The 20,987-nt window shown below is 38.1% G+C and overlaps 1 protein-coding gene across 1 annotated transcript; it reads right to left on the bottom strand.

The window, feature by feature from the left end:
• Window positions 1-1,336: 1,336 nt before the first annotated feature.
• On the bottom strand, window positions 1,337-20,987 carry LOC127367444 (sodium- and chloride-dependent transporter XTRP3A-like). Its single transcript, XM_051407303.1, has 11 exons — window positions 20,789-20,987; window positions 15,430-15,570; window positions 14,545-14,636; window positions 14,197-14,424; window positions 12,508-12,618; window positions 11,808-12,049; window positions 10,052-10,214; window positions 8,351-8,552; window positions 6,803-6,962; window positions 6,550-6,715; window positions 1,337-3,862 (listed from the first exon to the last, which is right to left on the bottom strand). The coding sequence occupies exons 1-11, from the start codon at window positions 20,910-20,912 to the stop codon at window positions 3,692-3,694; spliced, it is 1,800 nt and encodes a 599-aa protein (XP_051263263.1). The 5' UTR covers window positions 20,913-20,987; the 3' UTR covers window positions 1,337-3,691.

The following is a 20,987-nucleotide window of genomic DNA, read 5'->3' as shown; positions in this document are numbered from 1 at the left end:
CAGCATTATGGTAATTACGGGGAAACAGCGTATTCACTTCCGGTTTTCAAAATAAAGGTATTAAGAACAGTAAGCTATAATTCGAACCTACATTTAAAATAAATATGTTAATGATTAAAGGGTTTCATGCGCCCATGATGAATAAAAAACATACTTAATATCAAGCATTTCTACTGCACCAATGTTGAGAGACCACTTCGGACCTTGACCGAGGTTAAATGAACCAGGACCCAATACTAGTGCCAGAGGGAATGTGGCTCAGTACAAGTGAACCATGCCATCACATATTGGTATTGTTTGTTGTTTCATTGCTCTCCGGTATCTCGGAAATATTCCTGAAGCTTTGTGTAAAAGTGATATCTACCTTCTGAATATCTTTATGGCTGCAAATAAAAACTGTTACCAAATGCTGACTTCAGAGAAACCCTCCCACTATGGACCTCTTAATAGCCACTGTCAACTATCTAAACTTAATGGAAAAGTTTTCGATCTACAGACAGACAAGGTTGAAAAATACTGGACGAAACTGGATTAATTAAAACAAAGACAAGACTGAGATCCTTGTTCTCTTAACTGTACCCACGATCAAAAGTAAATCTGGTTAAGGTGCATTCAACTATTGTGGGAACAAACTGCCTGATGACATCAGTTGCACCACAACTGTGTTACAAGGTTAAGACCAGCCTGTTCTCTCAGGCCTATGGCTAGCTGGTAACTCAACTCTTTGTCTCTCTCTCTCTCTCGCTTTCTCTCCCTCTCACTTTTTGGACATGTGTAGGTGGGTATGTTTATGTTGGTTGGTGGGCAGTATGTGCAGGATGTATTCATGTTCTATTTTATTTTGTTGTGTTGTGTCTCATTCTCTCTCTTGTCTCTTGTCCAGGGCTCTTGCTGTTTCACTGATGGGAGTGTTTCCCACAGCTGTCACGTGATTAGGGCTGCTCTGAGTAAAGATTTTCCTAGTCGACTAGTCGTCATTAGATGAAGCCAATCGTCATTATAATGATTATAACTTAATATTAGAATTACTATAATGATAGTCACTAGTGTTAAAACTCCCCCTGCCCTTGGAGCTCATAATCCAAGTAGAGTCAGCTAATAGGACCACTAAGTAGCTAATATTAGGGGGCAGCCCTACATGTGATTTCTTCTGGCAGAGATCTAAAGGCGTTGAATGGTCAGCAGCATTGTTGCATATTTAAGAGATGACTCACCATTCGAACCCTGAATACATATAGGTACAGTGGGTGGTGAACAAAATCCATTACCAGGAAAATAGACATTTATCTGTTGTAGTTGTACTTACAACTGACTAATGACATTGACCATACACACGTTATTAACGTCATTATTTTTCTTTAATAAAAAATTAATCACATCCTATGAAAATAAAAAGCTCATACGATTACAACTACTCATGACATGTTTCATGTTAATGACATTTTTGATTTGAATAGACATCAAACTACTTTTTATTAGCAGTTCACTGACTATTTGAGTTACTAAGATCTCATTAAGCCAGTGACACAAAAAATCCCATATTTCTTGAGGCTCCCATCATTAGATCATTAGAAGACACATATTTACAGTATGTACACATTTTACATATTTGAGGGTGTATAAAGCAAATATTTCAGTATTCAGATTATATTTGGCACCGTAGATCTATTTTCATAAATGGCATATCCAACCCATTTAAAACAGATATAAAAGTACTTATCAAAAAATATTTAATACGTAGGAAAAACAGACCATTTGTACAATCTTCTTACAAACAGTACACATTACCAGACAACTCTATACAAGCTATTATTAGATGAGTAGACTGTTACAAGAACTACACCTTAATCAGTCAAGTGCTTGCTCATGGTGGGAATTGTTGGGTCTCTGTAAATAATTTTATAAGGAGTACCGTCTAGACCTGCTCTGTATGAAAAGTATACTGAGATAACTTCTATTATGATTTTACGTGATACAAATACAGTTGACTTTAACTAAATTGAGTCTTACATCTTATTGTCAACAACAGAAAGTGTCAGCATTGTGTTGTGATCTTTTTTGTCGGCAGTGCACTCTACAATCAAGTGTCATGTTTTGGTACTAGTGAGGTAAACTGCTCTTTTCTGAGCAAAGTACTCACTTTTAGAAAATTCCTGAATCACGGTAAACTGCAACAGTGCTGGACTCCTATAATCCTATTGTTGGACTATAATCCCACTGGGGGATTTTGTTTATTTTTGTACAAACAAACTTGACTTGACCCTGAATTAGCTCACCCCATTGATAAGAGGAATGCATATTTAAGGCTGAATATGAAACAACATGACTTGTGTCATGTCTTTGCAGTATAAGATAAGATACTACAATCATAACCCACTGAGCCATTGCTACATATCTACATACATCCATCATTATGTCCATTTAGTAAACTAGCATCATATGAAAAACAACTGGGTAATGCTTTATTTTAAAGTCTGCTAATTACTAGGAACGTAGATGATAACAAAATACAGTTATTAGGTAAGTAAGTACCATAAGAACTGGCTTTTAAGTAGAAAGTTATTACTTAGTAAATACATGGAAACGTTCCAGTAAACTAGATGATAAGGAATCAAGGTGATACAAACCTACATACATACGTACACTTACCTATAATAAAAAGGATGGGAAATACTAAGTTATTACCTAGTAAGTACATGAAAACCTTCCAGGAAACTAGATAGTAAAAATTGCCTGATTAAGGAACTACCCAAATAAATGGTTAGTAAGAACTTAGTTATTATCTCTAGGTACAGATTGCATACTAGAGAATACCACAGTATGTATGTGGAAATACCACAAGGTTCATTGTTCTTACTATACATTGGTGAGTTTTATATACTTTATAAACCATATACTGCCAATCTGAAAGTATGCTTGATGATGATGACTTTCCTGATAGGTTTCCATGTACTTACTAGGTAATCACTTTGTACTTACTAGACAGTTCTTTTGGTATTTTCCTAATATACTATATTTTGTTACCATCTAGTTTCCTAGTAAATGCCAGGTAATTAGCAGACTGTGAAATAAAGCTTTACTAAAAATGGAATTACAACCATATTTTCCTGTAAATGTTGCAATTTGCAATTAAACAAACTATTTACACACTAATAACATAACATAACAAAAGCTGTAGAGATTGCTAGCTGAGACTGATCGTACTCTATTTGGAATGTGCTGAATCTCTTTCAGTATAAATATATTATTGATTTGAATCCGGCTCAGAAGTCTGACTTCCCTTATCTTACACACTGGACCTTTAACATAAATGAAAGGTATTGTGTGATTTTAATACTGAGAAATCTTTTTACAATAATATATTCACCAGATTTTGAATACCCAGACTTCTTTTTAAAAAACAGTAGGGAGGTTTAACCTGATTTTCATCTGGATTCTATGTCCCCATGCCTCCAATTTGTCTTGTGTTTCCTGCTGCAAAAGGGCCTTGTTCACTACAGTAAAAGAGGTCCTCTTGCAGGGAGAACAACTCAAAAGTGACTTCAGTGATGTGAAATTTGGTGAGAGCGAAGAGAAAACACAAATGCCCACTGATTATGTACCACTGTCCCTCCATGTAATAGATAATAAATGATGTACTGTGGCTTTAGCTGGTAATGGTGGGAGGTTAGTCTCTGTCATCATCTGGTCACTAAGTAGATACCGTGCTGACAGGACGCTGCCTCTTATGATGGTTTCCATATTTCCTCTTCCTGCAGTAGACATACAGAGCTGTGAGGGGAACACAGCTGACTGATGACACCAATAGCAGCCCGATGAAGAGTTGACCAAAGACAGGATACTCCATCACCTCTGACTTCCCCTGAGGAAACAGCAGGTACAGTTAGTGTGTGTTACAGTTGACCTGTCTTCACACACACTTACTTACTAATTACTTAATTACTCAATTCCTAAGACATTTTAGCAGAATATCAACAACATCAATCACCTGTCGAGTTGTCGCAATGCAATTTTATTGCTCCTTTTAGCAGAAATTGTGTTTGCATTAACACTTGCTCAGACCAGCCTTCATCACAAATGCAGCCACCACCTTACATTAATGTTGTGATAGTTGCTGATTGCAATGCACTCACCTCACCCTCCTATGTTCCAAGCATAGGAGAAACTATGGTGACTGCAAAACTACACGATTGGCCCTATAACCCTAGACCCTAGAACTAATCTGATTTGTCCGTTCTGGGCTACTCTAGAAACATTGCATTTTAACATGGCTGACTCCTTAAGAGAGGACCCACTCCGTCTGTAGATAAAAGCTCATTCTAAGGTAACAAAAACACAGTGATTTGATGCATCACCCATATCTGGGATATTTTGGCTTCATTTTGGTAAAATGCTACAAAAGAAAAACATAATCAGGACAGTGTTAATGATTGTCAAAGAGCAGTGACTAAATGTGTGGTGGAAGCCCTACACCCTTTCAGCACTGTGAAATCTCCGTGGTTCAAGTATGATATGGGGTAAATGAATATCCTTCATTCCCCAAATAACAACCTACCTAAAAAGATCCAATAAACAATAAGAAAGGAATCTGATTCAATAAGTGGATAAAGTGCTATCATACTCTATCCCTAATCCTAGCCAGCACCAAAATCAATTATCAAACCCAAGCTACTTGGCTTCTTCACAAAGTTTTTATTTAATTTTACATCTATAGTTAGGTCCATATATATTTGGACACTGACACAAATTTTGTTATTTTAGCTGTTTACCAAAACATATTCAAGATACAGTTATAAAATCAATATGGACCTAACGTGCAGACTCCCAACTTTAATTTCAGCTCTTATGTAGCCGCCTCTTTTTCAATGGACCAATGGTTATTGAACAATTGACTCAAATGCTATTCCATGGGCTGCATGGGCTAGTCCCTTGTTAATTCATCATCAATTAAGCAGGTAAAAAGTCTGGAGTTGATTCCAGGTGTGGCATTTGCATTTGGAAGCTGTTGCTGTGAACCCACAACATGCGGTCAAAGGCTGCAAAAAAGGAGAAATCCATCAGAGAGATAGCAGAAATGTTAGGTGTGGCCAAATCAACAGTTTGATACATCCTGAGAAAAAAAGAGCACGCCCGCTGAGCTCGGGAACTCAAAAAGGCCTGGACATCCACGGAAGACAACAGTTGTGGATGATCGCAGGATCCTTTCCATGGTGAAGAAAAAGCCCTTCACAACATCCACCCAAGTGAAGAACGTTCTCCAGGAAGTAGGTGTAGTATTTAAGTCTACCATAAAGAGAAGACTCCATGGGAGAAAATACAGAGGGTTCACCACAAGGTGCAAACCATTAATCAGCCTCAAAAGTAGAAAGGCCAGATTAGATTTTGCCAAAAAACATCTAAAGGAGCCAGCCCAGTTCTGGAACAGCGTTCTATTGACAGATGAAACTAAGATCAACCTGTACCAGAATGATGGGAATGAGAAAGTATGGAGAAGGCTTGGGTGGCTCATGATCCAAAGCACACCACATCTTCTATGAAACATGGTGGAGGCAGTGTGATGGCATGGGCATGCATGGCTTCCAATGTCACTGGGTCACTAGTGTTTATTGATGATGTGACAGAAGACAGAAGCAACCGGATGAATGTTGAAGTTTATAGGGATATTCTTTCTGCACAGATTCAGCCAGATACAGCAAAGTTGATTAGATGGCGCTTCACAGTACAGATATACTGCGAAAGCAACCCAGGAGTTTTTTAAGGCAAAGAAGTGGAATATTCTGCAATGGCTGAATCAATCACGAGAATTCAACCTCCTCGAGCATGCATTTTACTTGCATAAGACAAAACTGCTTTTTGCTCTGTGCTCCAATAACAGTTGAACTGTAACTGTATAATATTATTTGCTATTTGCTAAGGTCGTCTATGTTGAAAAGACAACCATATTTTATATATATATATTTTCAATATGGTTAAAAGATAACTAGCTAGCTAAATGAGCAAGCTAGTTAACAATTGATGTAGATTAGCTAGCTATTTAGTATCTAATTAATTTCGCCAGTGGATTTATTTTTTTACATTTAGCTAACATTAGCTAGCTAACAAAAGATGTGACTATATGTATGTCACTTTTATCTTCAAAATGTGGTTGTCTTTGCAACATAGACCAACATAGAGCCTAGCGCATATCTCTAAGTATAGGAAGCAATATTTATTTTCCCAGGATGGCAAAGTCATGACGCACCCTACTTTGCCTCGGATTGGCTTACCCTGCCATTCTTACCCTAACCAATCTCATTCTTAATGCCTAAACCTAACCGACCAAACCAGTGACATGAGTAGCCAATCAGAGGCAGAGTAAGGTGGGTCATGACTTTGCCATTGAAAATAATGTTATAAATGGTAACTGGACCTGTACTTGTATTGCACAATTTGGGGTTCAGTATCTTGCTCAAGGATACTTAGACATGTGGATCGCATACACACATTTACACACTGAAAAGCAGTATGCACAAGACATCAGTAATGAAGAAGAAAAAAGCCATAGCTTACCAGCTCTTTGTTCCATGCTTGGTAGGTGGGTGTCCCTCCCTTGATGTAGTTGATAATGTAGAAAATGAAGAGGGCAATAAGGAGAACGGGACTGGTTACTGACCACATTATCTTCCAGTACCAGTTGGGACGATGACCGAGCATGTCTTCTATGTCTTTTTCAAATCTAAAATTAGCAGATAATGTATTAAATATTGTTTGATATATAGTAGTTTGTGATAAAATTGCTGCTACATCACAGAAATGCACAAACCTTTTAATTCCATAAATGTAACTGACAGTTATGACCTCAATGAGGACAATGAACAGCAGGGAGAAAGTGGCTCCATAGTCGTTGAACATGGTAAACCAGTAATTCCCTGACGGGGTGGTGAAGCCTAGGCCCAGCAGCAGACAGAACAAACACACTAAACCTGCAAGCAAAACACAGCACTCAGTCGTTGATCTTTATTTACAATTATTAAGTTTGAACATTCACTGCATAGCAACACATACTTTGTTGCATGTATTTACAGTTGTCTTTTCAACATAGACCAACATAAAGCCTAGCACCCATAGCTATCTCTAAGTAGAGGAAGCGATATTTATTTCCCAGGATGGCAAAGTCATGACCCACCCTGCTCTGCCTCTGATTGAGACTCACTGTCTAAAGATATAGTTACTCTAGATGGCATTACCTTGGCCTCTAGCACCACTGTCAGGAATCTTGGAGTTATCTTTGATCAGGATTTGTCATTTAAATCCCACATGAAGCAGACCTCTAGGACTGCCTTCTTTCATTTACGTAATATTACAAAAATTAGACACATACTATCACAGACAGATGCAGAAAAACTAATCCATGCATTTGTTACTTCAAGGCTGGATTACTGCAACTCTTTATTATCAGGTTGCCCCAATAAGTCCATTAAAACGCTCCAATTAATTCAGAATGCTGCAGCACGAGTACTGACAGGAACTAGAAAAAGAGATCACATCTCTCCTGTACTAGCTTCTCTGCACTGGCTCCCTGTAACATTTAGAATAGAATTTAGAATCCACCTCCTCACCCAAAAGCTCTTCATAGCCAGGCCCCTTCATATTTTAAAGAACTCATAGTACCCTATTTCCCATGGCACACTGAGCTCCTCTCTTCTTCTCTCTCTTTCTGCACCCATTCATGTCCCATTAATGCATGTTACTAACTTCACTTCTTCCCCGGAGTTCCCTCGCAGGTTCTTATCGATCCTGGTGGAGCCTCCTGCCATGGTCCTGCTTGACTGCCATTGCCAGTACTGTTGTCACCTGTCTGTCTGTCTGTCTGTCTGTCTGTCTGTGTCTCTCTCTCTCTCTCTCTCTCTCTCTCTCTCTCTCTCTCTCTCACCCCAACTGGTCGAGACAGACGACCACCCACCTAGAGCTGAAGGATCTGTCCTAGGTTTCTGCCTCTTAACAGGCAGTTTTTCCTTGCCCTTGTCGCCAAGTGCTTGCTCATGGTGGTACTGTTGGGTCTCTGTAAATGTTATAAGGAGTTCGGTCTAGACTTGCTCTCTTTGAAGAGTGTCCTGAGATAACTTTTGTTATGAATTGGCACTATATATAAAGAGAATACTCACATGTCAATTCATTGATGTTATATAAAATTAATTAATGAAACACAACACTCAACTTCAAAAGTTCTCACATTGTGGACAGTAAGATTTGGTGCTGCTCTTTTGTAAACAGGATGCTTATCTGAATTTTTTAGTAACCACAACCAATATGAATAGCACAAATATGGCAACAGTTTACTGGCACTATATAAACCAGGACAGAATCTTACCGTTTAACAACTCGTTGCTCATGCGGGACGTGATCTTGAAGTCTCGTAGTGGGGTGACGATGGCAGTGACGTTGCCCAGCATGCTGCCCATTCCCAACAGCAGGAGCATGATGAAGTACAGCACTGACCACAGCTGAGACAATGGCATATTCATAATGGCCTCACTGTACACTATAAAGGCCAGACCTGTCCCCTCTACTGCCTGAAACAGATGAATGAGAGAGACAGACAGTTTATGACGACAGTGGAAACTGAATTAGGCGCTGACCCATTTTGACTCTTGAAAATCAAGCAAAGATTCAAATGGCTTTTGCTGTATAAAATGTTCACGATTATACTAAGCTCATCCATACACACAATCAGGAGCAAGGTAATAATTTCAAGACCTTATTATTAGTATCAATTCTGTGTAACACACTACCCAGGCCAAAAGCTGTTTGAAGTTGGATTCATTTAATCAGACCAATAAGTCTTCATCCCAAAAGACAACAACACTGCGATCTGATCCACCTATCAGAAGGACATCTTTTGTCAGTGCTTTCCCAACTGACCTAAATAACCACACACAAAAAAAGTGATCCGCCACCTCTATGGTTTATGTCTAGTTTGGTTCAGGCTAGGGCAAAGCTGTGGTCATAGTTCAAGGATATAGGATGCAATCTGCAATCACCGGTATCAAAGAAGGAAACGCTCTAGACTTTTTATTTTGTTGGACTGTATAAACACTTGAAGAATTGATTGCTAGAATGTTTAAATCTAAAATGTTATGACTTATGTTGCGCTAGAGACACTCAAAGAAAAACATTTTTATTATTTGTGCGAGTAGATTACATACAAGTCAATGCAAAGCCGCGAATGGCGACACAAATATAAAGAATTTTATATATATATATATATATATATATATTTATATAAAAGTGTCCCTCATTTCTGGACTCCTTTATCTAATTCACAACAATAAATATGTAATGTCAAATTACAGTTTTAAAGTAAAGATTGTGTGGTTAGTGAGTCACAGTTTTGTTCAAATTAGGCACAAAAACTACTTAGTTAGGATAAGGAAAAGATTGTAACTCATGTCACATATCTGAAATAACTTTAGTACATGAATAAACCGTAAATTATGTAACATACCTGATGTAACTTACATACTGTACTTCAAATTGTTTACTTTTGGTTTCATGGGATATAAACATTGACCTCCTGGTTTAAAGTCCTGTGTTTGTTTGCACTACAAGTACTGGATTTTCTCCAGTAATTATAGCCCTTTATTATTGTTTATTGCACTGTTCATATATCTTTCTTTTTAAAAAGTAATCTTTCCCTTGGGTGGCTGAGGCTCATCAACTAATCACAAAGTTTGGGGTCCAATCCCTGGCTCCTCCCGCTGCATGACAAAGTTTCCTTGGGAAGATTCTGAACCCCAAATTGCTCCCGAAGCTTAGCCAACGGTGTGTGTGTGAATGGCCACTGAATGGTATTTGTTCATTTCTGATGAGCAGTTGGCACCTTACATGGCAGGTCAGTGTGTGAGTGCATGAAAGGTTGAATGTGACATATAGTGCAGTGCTTTGAGTGATTGTATAAGTGCAGTCCATTTATCACAATCAGGGTGAACCAATTGTATTCTCATTATGTTAATTGTAAATATTAGTGCTTGTGTGTACCAATATAAGACAAGTGTAATGAGGAGGAACATACGGTGTCTAGTTCACTCTCCAGGTCACAGTTTTCCAGTTTGTCAGCAATTTCAGCAAACTGTTGTGGGTATGTTGTGTTCAGCTTCTCAATCCAATCAAAGACAGTGTCCATGGTGATACTGTCTTCTGCTAGACTAAAGGCATTTAGCAGCAGCAAGCGTGTCCTGGAAGAAGAAAACAAAAGGACTATTACAAGAACTGTACATTAACCCTGACCTTCAGCTAGAATATTAAGTATTTGCAATATCCAACATCAATGCTGTGTCATACAAATTCTGCTTATACAAGCCTTGGTTAATATTGTACATTTTGAGGTAAACAATATGCCAAAAAATGTCTTAACTCACGGCCAGCTTACTAGCTTTTACCAGACACCAATGACACCAATTTCTTTTGTCTCTGAGATTTAAGAATATTTACGGATTATGTTGAAAATGAGAAGGTAATACATACATTATACTCTATATATGGCTGTAATTTTTAGGTTTATCAGTTAGGTTTATAAACTACAATGCAGACTGGAGTCTTCTAACAATAACAAACAGGGTGACAGCTTACTCATATAAACGGGTCTGACAATGGTTGAACATCCATTGAGTGGACCCATGCCATATGTGCATCTACTGTCTGAAAGGGATTTAACATCCAATGAAGTTACTTTCCTACCTCAATAATGAGGTTGTAAGTTTGACCTAAATTAAAAATCCATTCCCACTGATCCCATCACTGAAAACAAAACCCAGATCACTAGGAGGTCTTGAAACCCACAGCTTTTGCCATTAATATTAACCTCACCACCTGGATACATATTGAGCAAACATTATGCAATAGAATTTAAAACCTCCCATTCATCAGTCATAATTAAAAACACTGATTGGGATTTTGATATTAAAATACAAAGAAATTGAGTTTGAGTTAAATAGGGGAACAATATAACTGAGGATGCAATCTCAATGGGTTAAAAAAGCATTTTTCATTTCATCTGGACTTTAACTGGAAGCCACTCTATTTCAAATGAACAAATAAAGGCATCACATATCTCAATCCCATCTTCCAGAATAACACCATTGTCTTTTTCTATAATGTGGTCAAGAAGAATGGTATGGAATATGTTCAAAGCCACCCATATTACGCAGTGATCTGAGTGTCCAAGGTGGTTTACAGGGGAGTAAAAGGGGTCCAATGTATTACCATCGTGTGTGGTGAATGTCACAAACTGTTTAAGCTGTTTTAATCTACCATCACACATTCAACAAAACACACGCACAACAACATTTGTTCTTGAATACAACACACATGAACAATTAGGCATACACATACACTGATCAGCCATAACATTCTGAGCACTGACAGGTGAAGTGAATAACACTGATTATCTGGTTATCATGGCAAATGGTGAGTGAAGGGGTTGACCCGTGTGGTCTGATCAAACAGGAAAAATTAATGCTAGTTCTTATAGAAAGGTCTCAGAACACAAAGTGCATCACAATTTGTTTTGTTTTGTATATGGGGCTGCATAACATTATGTTATGGCTGATCAGTGTATACACCAGAACTGCATACACACCACATAAACATACCAAATCCATCTGACAGCCTACGCTTCTATATGTCTCTGTCTTTTTGCCTTATGTGACCTTTTAATTCCAACAACAACAAACAAACAATGGAAGGGTACACACATACACAGAATCTGGTGCACATTCACAGACATGCACACAGGTGTAAGGGTGCATATACAAGCAAAACACACAAACCTCTCCAGACAGTTCTCGTAGTTGACGGTGGCCTTGAACCCATAGATGGCAAAGGTGACAATGCTCGCAAAGATGGAGGTTCCACTGTTGATAAGGGAAACAATGATGGCCTGGCGCTCGAAGTTGTTGTTGTACTGGTTGTAGCTGGCAAAAGCAATGAGTGACCCAAAACCCAAACCCAGAGAGAAAAAGATTTGAGTGGCTGCATTGATCCATGTTGTGGGGTTGGCAAGCTGTTCCATCTATAAGTAGACAAACATACAAACATAACATTATAAGAATTCATAATACATTTTTACAGTTCTGCAAAGGCTTTTCAGATTAATACACCTTCACATAAGGGATACATGAGCACAACAAGGGGAATAATTCACGAGCTATGTGGGTTTATAGCCATCATGCCGCACTGTAATGTATCAACAAAAAAAAACAACGCACTGATTCAGTAGATTATTCAATTTATACTATTGGTAGCTGCTTTGAAATATTATTTACTGGCCTTTTTTTGGGTTAATACACTTTTCAAATAGAAACTTTGTATTGGAAAATGTCATCAAACTGCACTCTGCAGACGCCCTACGCAAACTAAATGTAACAGTAATTTAGTTTTGTCCTTCACCCCGGTGTAAAACCACACAAGGTTGCTGTAATGCTAAGCACTGTCTATATGCCTACTGCCAAATCTCTAAAACAAACCTACCTTGGGTGTGAACATGTATTTGACACCATTTATGGCGCCATGAAGAGTCATGCCCCGGATAAGGTAGATGAAGAGGACCACATATGGAAATGTGGCTGTGAAGTACACCACCTACAGATGGAGTCAAACAGCAAACTTAGGTTCAAGGTTCAAATATGGGAATGAATGCATGATGAGCGGGTGGCATGTTGGACTACTTCATCCCATCCCCACTATCATCTCACTAGTCTGGTCAAGGTCTGGCAAGGGGTGACGCAGCAAGAAGACACTATTCCTTAAACAACAATGGTGGTTGCTAAAGAGGTTAGCGTAGATGCTGCTAGCAGCAGTTCTATCAGAACTGGAGAGTATTTCTTCTTTAAAAAAAGAGCAAATAACGTCACTCAAGGCTTTTCTCAATGGAAAAGTTGTTTTCACTCTTCTTCCAACTGGCTTTAGAATTTTTGAGAGTGCCAACCCTTTTCCTAAGAGTTTCCAACGATCGTATAACTAAAAATGGATGTTGCCTCCAGGACATCCCCCATAGCATAATGTGGTCTCTCAGGCCGTCTGGAGTCCTCTGGCTCCCGGCTAATCCAAAAATGAGCAAAGACATGGAGTGTGGGTGGGGCTGAGGTGGGCAGAATGAAGCCTGGTTACTGAAAACAGCCATGCCCTTAATTATAAATAACTTTAAGCCTTAAAGGTCCAGTGTGTAGGATTAAGTACCATCTAGTGGTGTAGTTGCATATCACTTCACCCGGAACAGGAAACCCCCCCTATCTGGAGCCAGTGTTTGGTTTGTCTCTTCTGAGCTACAGTGGACTCCATGGCGACCTGTGGCATAAATAAAAACTTCTCATTCTAAGCAAAACTAACAAAACATAACAATTCCAATATTCAGGTGATTATACGCAAATGAAAATGGATGAATATTATATTCCATTTTTGCCAACAGATCCTTTTAAATGTTACAAACTGGACCTTCAATTTAATTTTAAAGGGTTGAGTTAAATAAAAATGAACCCTCTGGAAAGTTGTCATGAACGGGAAAGCTTTACAGACCAGGCTGTAACCATGTTTATTTCTGCTTGTTGGTAATTTTATTTTGGGGCCTTATGGTGCTACGGGCGTTGTCTGGTACAGTTAGGTTACATAATTGCAAGACCAAAAACCTTGCATATAGGTAACAGATATATATATTGTTCCATTCTAATTCTAACATTAATTTTAGTCTCTATTATTAAAGTTACACATTTAATTCATAATTAAATAACTGCAGTTATTGTATTCATTTTGAGACATTTTCTCAAGTTTTCATAGGTGCTTTATACTAAACTAAGTATTGACTGTGGTTAGCTAAAGTTAATGTACAGCAGTGGGTCATGTTGATACTGATAACATGAACATCCTCATCTTTTATTCACTAAATTAAACTAATAATAATATTTCATGACAATTATTTTTCAGAGCATCTAAACCTCTAATAGAGAATTCCACTCTAATCATCAGGCTAATACTTTGGCTGAATCTTGATAGGCAAATGTAAACTGCATGATTTGAGTCTGATTTGATCCCCACACAACATATGCACTGTTTAACCATTGTATACAGTATGTTTCCAATCCTTGATTTTTAAGTGTCTTTTAAAAGTTGTCAACTGCTCTTAACAGACTAGTTTTAGTTTTGAGGGACTTGGAGCTCTCTTACCTTTCCAGTTGACTTTACTCCTCGGACAATGAACAGGTAGGTAATCAACCAGGCAAGCACGAGGCACAGTGCCTGGCCTGTATGAATGCCTCCATTCACTTCAATAGAAGAAGAGATGTCCAGTGTTTCCCTGTAGAAGAAGTACTGGGTGGGTGTAGCCCTTTCACACTCCTCTATAGGTCCTGTCCGATTGGAATTGATGGGGCAGTCTGCCCAGGGGAGAACTGACTGAGATGGTTGTGAACGCAAAACAGTATTGGTTTGTTTCATTACTTTCCAAATGAAAGCCAACATTTTGTATATAGTATCTGCTATAAAAATATAGTAGTTTGTTAATCAGCAGCTTACTTGAAAAGAATGGAAGAGGTACCAGAAACTCCATGCATTGATGATGTTGTAATACAGACAAAGATACAAGGATGTCACAACACTAGCGAGACCTAAAACAAGAGAATTATACAAAAAAATTATTACAAAGACAAATCAATTTGTTTGCTATTTTACATATTGTACATCCACCTATTAACCTATTGTTCTTCAGGGTCAGTTTATCCATGTTATTCAACAATGAAGCAAAAAGCTTAATAACATACAAACTAACTAAACTAAATGTTTTTTAGCTATTCCTAAAACATTCAAGAGTAGCCAGAGCTTTGCATTGTTCAACAGTGTTGAAAATTAATGCTTCACACATTTGAAACATTGACATGGATGCCCTGTCTCCACTTCCTCTCACAGTACAAAAATGAAGCCAAAATATGCCAGATACAGTCGCTCGATCTTTCGTAATTCAGAGCCAGAGTCTGCGGAGTAATGATTGGGGTTGGCGCTGCATGGAAATCTTACCGAAAAATGTATTTGGCGTTTACTTTTATATTTTGACCCCCTTACCCCCTAACATGGGGACAACAGGTTTTTATTGTGTAATTCTAACTTAGCTAACTTAGCTGACAAGTGGAGTTGTCCAAACAATGCAGCAGATGTGTTAGCATTTTACTTACAGTACAGTATGAAGTGGTAGCACTGTCCCACTTTTCGTCCATTGGCTGCAGCCCCATTGCGGGCACACACACATGCTATCTTCCAACCTCATAAAATTCAAAATACTGTTCTCTTTTCTGCCAACTGAAAGGCACAGGCGCTCCGGTATCAGTACCCTATCTTGATGCAGTCCCAAAGCTGCATTGATGCACATTATTGCAAGTACAGTCAGTTGGTTCAGTCAGCACTTACCCACTCCTCCCAGATAAGGGCTGATGGCAGTCCATGCCCCAATACTGCCCAGACTCATCTTCTGACCAATGGCGAGCTCCAGGTAGAATAAAGGAACACCCTCCAGAAACAGCATGATGAGGTATGGTATCAAGAACCCCCCTGAAGGTGTAATAGTCCTTAGTACTTAGGCAACTCAAACATAGGCACAGGCAAACATGGCATAGAGTTTACAAAATGAGTTACCAATTTATTTAGTATAACTGTACTACCTAATTTAACCCAATACCCCTGCAATAAGCCTTTTTCAGGTTTGTTGTGACAAAAACAGATTGTAGATCAAATGTTTAGTTTCTAATATTTTGCCTGCCCCCATGTACATAAATGAGGGGGACAGAATATCAAAAACATCTCATAATATAGGGCAGTCAGTCCAACACCATTACAAACTGTGACCTCAGAAACAACCATAAATACTATGATAAAGTTATAGGTTTTTAACCAGATTTTTCTCTACAGCTAAATGTTACAACTGGACATTTAAGTGAAAACAATGATTTTTGTGACACACACTTGACCTCTACAAAACCACTATACCTTTAATCATTGGTGGGTGTTTGAGGGGCAGGAGTGAAAAAAATAAAAAGGGCACCAGCAAGCAGAAAATTGTGATGCACTTATGGTGAAACAGCTTAGTCAGGGTTAGGACTTTATAGTGTTTTGTCCACTGGAAGGACACCTTAGAGGGCACTTAATGTTTTATCTATCATTAAAGGGCAAGAGGGCACTTTTCACATGCTATTTTCTGAGTGGGACCTGTAAAATATGATTAGGTCACTGCTTAGGCCTGAGTTTCTATCTATCTATGAAACTATAATTTTTGACATTTTCCCCTCAACTCCCAGGGGTGAACACTGTTTTGTGAATTGCTGAATAAACATAGTTTTGAGTTAGTGACCCATGGTAATGTTCAGTTAGTTGTCCCCATTCGACCGTGAGAGCAGGCTGTCACATGTCTGACACTGGTTTCCTGCTTGGAAGTTACACATCCAGGACAATAATTAAAATAGATGTGTGCTCATTGTTCAGTGATCCATCCATAAGACTAATAAAGACATAATTCTCCAATCTAACCACGTTAGATTATTGCCTTTAATTGATAGTGACAGCTGAACAGAAAAGCGGGATGACATGAGACCACAAGTCAGAGTCAAACCCAAGGCCACTGCAGCAAGGATTGAGCCGTAGTACATGGGGCATCATGTCTAATGGATGAGCTATAGCTAACCCTGATGCCACTAAATCTTACACAATAGACCTTTAAAGCAGTGGTTAGCAATCGGGAGGTTGGGACCTCTTCTATGGGTCGCCAAAACTTCATGGGGGGCTTTCTCAGCTCTGATTGGTTCCATACCATTAGGAGCACTAGGAGAAGCCAGAGGAGCCTGCTTTTTTCACAGATCTGTCTTGTGTACTACTGTCAGGATATAGTTAAAGTTTCAGCAAATATGACAAAAAGTTATTTTTATAAAAGTTATGTACTGCAGCTTTAAAATAACCAAAAACTAATAGAACAATGAAAAGAAAACACTTTGTATTTGTATAAAAAAGAAGCCTGTTAATTATGTATGATTGTTAAAAAATAACAATAAAATACCCAATCGTACTATTGTTATGCACTGAACATAATATGAAATATCCATAAAAGATGTCACTTAGTAGAAAAGGGGTCCCTTAAGGAAAAAGTTTGCAAACCACTGATTTAAAGCAACTCTTCATTCTCAGTAACAGACATTTTTGGGCATCGTAACAAAAGGTTTTATGACCAACAACTAGAGTAAATCTGCCCTTTTTTGGTCAAATCATGGCTAGCTAGTCTGTGTGGAGTTTGCATGTTCTCCCTTTGTTTGCGTGGGTTTTCTCTGGGTGCTCAGGGTGTTTCCCCCACCATTAAAAACATTATGTCAGGTTAATCCTAAGTCAGTTCCCTTGACCAAGGCACTGGCTTAGAAAGAGACCGTTGCTACACACTGTTAGAGACACTTTAGAGTTATGGGTTAAAGTCAGAGATTGAATTTTCCTATGGGGATCAATAAAGGATAACTTATTTGCTACATCTTGTAAACACGCTGTCTCTTATCATTTGACTATTGTGCAGCAGTTAGAGTGTCTACAGTGTCTGTAGATAGGTAACATATTGTATCAATCTCTACTAATTCATTCACAGTGTTACTTCCTGATTATACCCTTGTTTATGACCTGCAATTAGTTTATAGCTAGTTTCAACTTTGAGTCAACTGACTGTTTAACAATAACTTATTCAGTCTGATAAGGATTTATCTGCAAATGTACGGAAACAAACAGCCCACCGCCATGACTCAACATGATTATAGGCAACAAGTCAATAAACTGTGCATAATATGTTCCTCTGTATCAGAATAACTATTAGTCTACTTATCTACTCATTTATTTTTAATTTCAAGCTAAATATGAAGGCAGAACTACCCTAGAGATTTCTGTTTGTGTGACAAGTTTAAACAAGGATTATACCGTACAGTATTTAGATAGACACTGTGTAAGATAACACTGAATGTGTTATGTATAGAAGTGAATGGATAATGCTTCTTACTCAGGTCCAGCTGTGAGGATCAGCTGGTTGAAAGGGAACATGGTCTCTCTCTCTCTAATTAGACTTTGAGTGTATTAATAATGATGAGTAAAGGAGAACGGGATAAGTCAAGCAAGTAAAATGAGCCACCCCTTGTATCTAGGTAAAAGTAAACAAAAGTAATCATGTGACCACAAATTAAGGAATTGCTCACATTACACTCCATCTTAGACTGACGCACATGGTGAGCATATTACTATGCAGTAATAAAAAAGAAGAAAAAAAAAAGAAAAAGACTTTTGTCATGTCAAGAATAAGAATAAATACATCATGTTTTTGTTATCTTAATTAAAATAGATACTTATTGAGCATGTTGATTTAAAGCTGCACTAGGTAACTTTTTATCATATTTGCTGAAATTTTCACTATATCCAGACAGTAGTACATGAAACAGACAATCTGTGAAAAAATGCCTCCTCCTACTGCTCCAACAAACCAGAGCCACGAAAGATGGAAAGACACTTTTGGTTGGAGGCTTGATGATTATTGATTGTTGAGTGTCACAGTCCCAGCATTGGTATTTCACAACCTGGGAATGAGCATCAACAATCAACTATCTTTTGTCAGCTTCTTCTCTTCTTTCTGACTGGTTGTTTTCATTCAGGCCCAATGGATTCTTGGAAAATGCCATTAGGAGCACTAGGAGGAGCCACAGGAACCTGCTTTTTTCACAGATCTGTCTGATGTACTACTGTAAGGAAATATTAAAAGTTTCAGCAAGGACAAAACATATTTTTTTTAATAAAAGTTACCTACTGCAGCTTTAAGTCAGTGTGAGCTGCAAAAAAGGTCATAAACTTAGTAAAATTGTGGATCTGAACGAATGTGTGAAACAGGCAAAATGGAGGTTGTGGGGTAAAACATGTCACCGATGTTGGGGCAAGTTGAGTCTACGGCTCAAATTAACCCCAAAGGTTTGAATAGTATGTGCAGATCAGTGTATTTAAATATTACTTTCTGATATTATACAGATGAGATCAAGATGGCACAGAAAGAAAAACAAACAGAGGACTCAGACTCAAATTGTCTTGGGGCCACTGCTGGTATTGTTATCTCATAGGAGGGCAACTTCAATATTCACATGTTATGCCAGACTAGCAAAAGCTCATCAGATTTTTGATGATGAGTTTGAACTGGCGAGCCAGTGATAATAAGATAACTTGTTGTAATTTCCATGGGTACACAACAACCGATGTAGGGCTGAACAATTAAAATGGCAACATGGCCAATTGCAATATCCATATCGTGGGAACTGCAATTTTTTGATAAAGGTTAAAATGTGACAGAACAGCATTATAATGATCTGATAATGATTGTTCTCCAGATGTAATAAAACATGTTTGTTTGGTACGGACCCTAAAACATTTCACATCATCATAATTTCAATAGTTTTTTCAGAGAAAATTATATTTGTGATGAAAAAGTGATAATTCCCACACTAATCGTAAATCATCATTGCAATTGTAATATCATTCAGACTGATTACAATGGGACATATGGCCCTGAACCTATGCTATATATGCACACTATTATTTGGAACAAATTCACTTTCAATTTGCAGTAAAACCATCAAATGCAAAGTGTTAAGCTGTTCTCTCCTAAGTCTGTAGATAGTCTACATTAATCAATTATTAATCTTTACTAATTCCTTCCTGGTTCTACCCCAGTTTATGACCTAAGACTGTTTAACAATTACTTATTCAGTCTGATAAGGATTCTTTTGGAAATGTACCACCAGAAACAGGCCACCAGGATGACTCACATGCAACAAGTCAATAAAAAAATGCATAAAATGTTCTCCTGTATTAGAGATAATTCTACCTATCTATTTATGTGTTTGTTTGTTTCCCTATTTATGTATTTATTTAATTTCAATCAAAATGTAAAGGCAGAATATGGAAGCCCATTTCTGCCAATGTGATAGAAAAAAAGGACTCTATAAGTCATTATAATGAAGAACCTTCTTAAAATAATGACTTAGTATCTCAGAATAATGAGAAACCTTCTCAATATTTTGACTTATTATATCAAAAAAACGAGTAATCATCTTAAAATAACGATTTACTAAATCAATATTCACAGGATCCTTTTTTTTCATCACAGAAATGAGCTTCTATAGCCGGCTGTTGGCGCAGAGGCAGAGCGGGTCGTCCCCTAATCGAAAGGTTGTTGGTTCCACCCCCCGCTCCTGGTGACACATAGTCAACCGCGAATTGCTCCCGATGCCGTGCATCGTTGTGTGAGTGCATTAGTTTCTTCAATGGGCTTTGCCATCGCTGTGTGAATGTGTGTGAAAGGGTGAATGGGGCACGTAGTGTAAAAGCGCTTTGAGTGGTCGGAAGACTAGAAAGGTGCTATACAAGTACAGGTCCATTTACCATAGCAGGAATAGCTTTGAGAGCTCAGTTTGTGTAAGGATTTTGAGGATAATAGTGTACATTATTTACACTGACACAACACATTGTATGAGGTAACAGTGAATGTGTTGAGTATAGACGTGAATGGAAAATGCTGAAGTCCATCTGTGAGAATCAGCTGGTTTAAAGTGAACTTCTCTCTCTCTATTTAAAATATAAATTAGACATTGTGTGTGTAAACACTACTCCTGCCTCATAACCACGCTATTTAGGCTTTTTTAAAATTAAAAAATAATTTAAACTTATCATCATTATTCAATAGTATTATGTAACTGCTCTGGGATCAGTGACTTACCTCCACCGTGCAATTGACAGAGGTATGGAAATCGCCACACGTTTCCAAGTCCGACCGCATATGATACACATGCCAGCACAAACTGCATGGGGTTGTCCCAGTTGGGTCTTGCACCTTTGTCCATGTCTGCCTCCTGCAAACGTCTTCAGGTATGTGGTCAGCAGCCGGTCCTCAGGGGAACAATAGCGGAGTGAATGAG

Source organism: Dicentrarchus labrax, unplaced genomic scaffold (assembly GCF_905237075.1).
Source record: "Dicentrarchus labrax unplaced genomic scaffold, dlabrax2021, whole genome shotgun sequence".
Lineage (NCBI taxonomy): Eukaryota > Metazoa > Chordata > Actinopteri > Moronidae > Dicentrarchus > Dicentrarchus labrax.
The sequence above is the reverse complement of the archived record's forward strand: the minus strand, read 5'-3'. Positions and strand labels throughout refer to the sequence as shown.

Bases quoted from the DNA above. Each gene is read 5' to 3' on its own strand.
- LOC127367444 (XM_051407303.1), bottom strand. From the start codon at position 20,912: ATGGACAAAGGTGCAAGACCCAACTGGGACAACCCCATGCAGTTTGTG. The intron at 15,571-20,788 runs GTAAGTCACTGA...TTACACCTTCAG, and splicing joins CTGTCAATTGCACGGTGGAG to GGGGGTTCTTGATACCATAC. The intron at 6,716-6,802 runs GTTTGTGCATTT...TGCTAATTTTAG, and splicing joins TACATTTATGGAATTAAAAG to ATTTGAAAAAGACATAGAAG.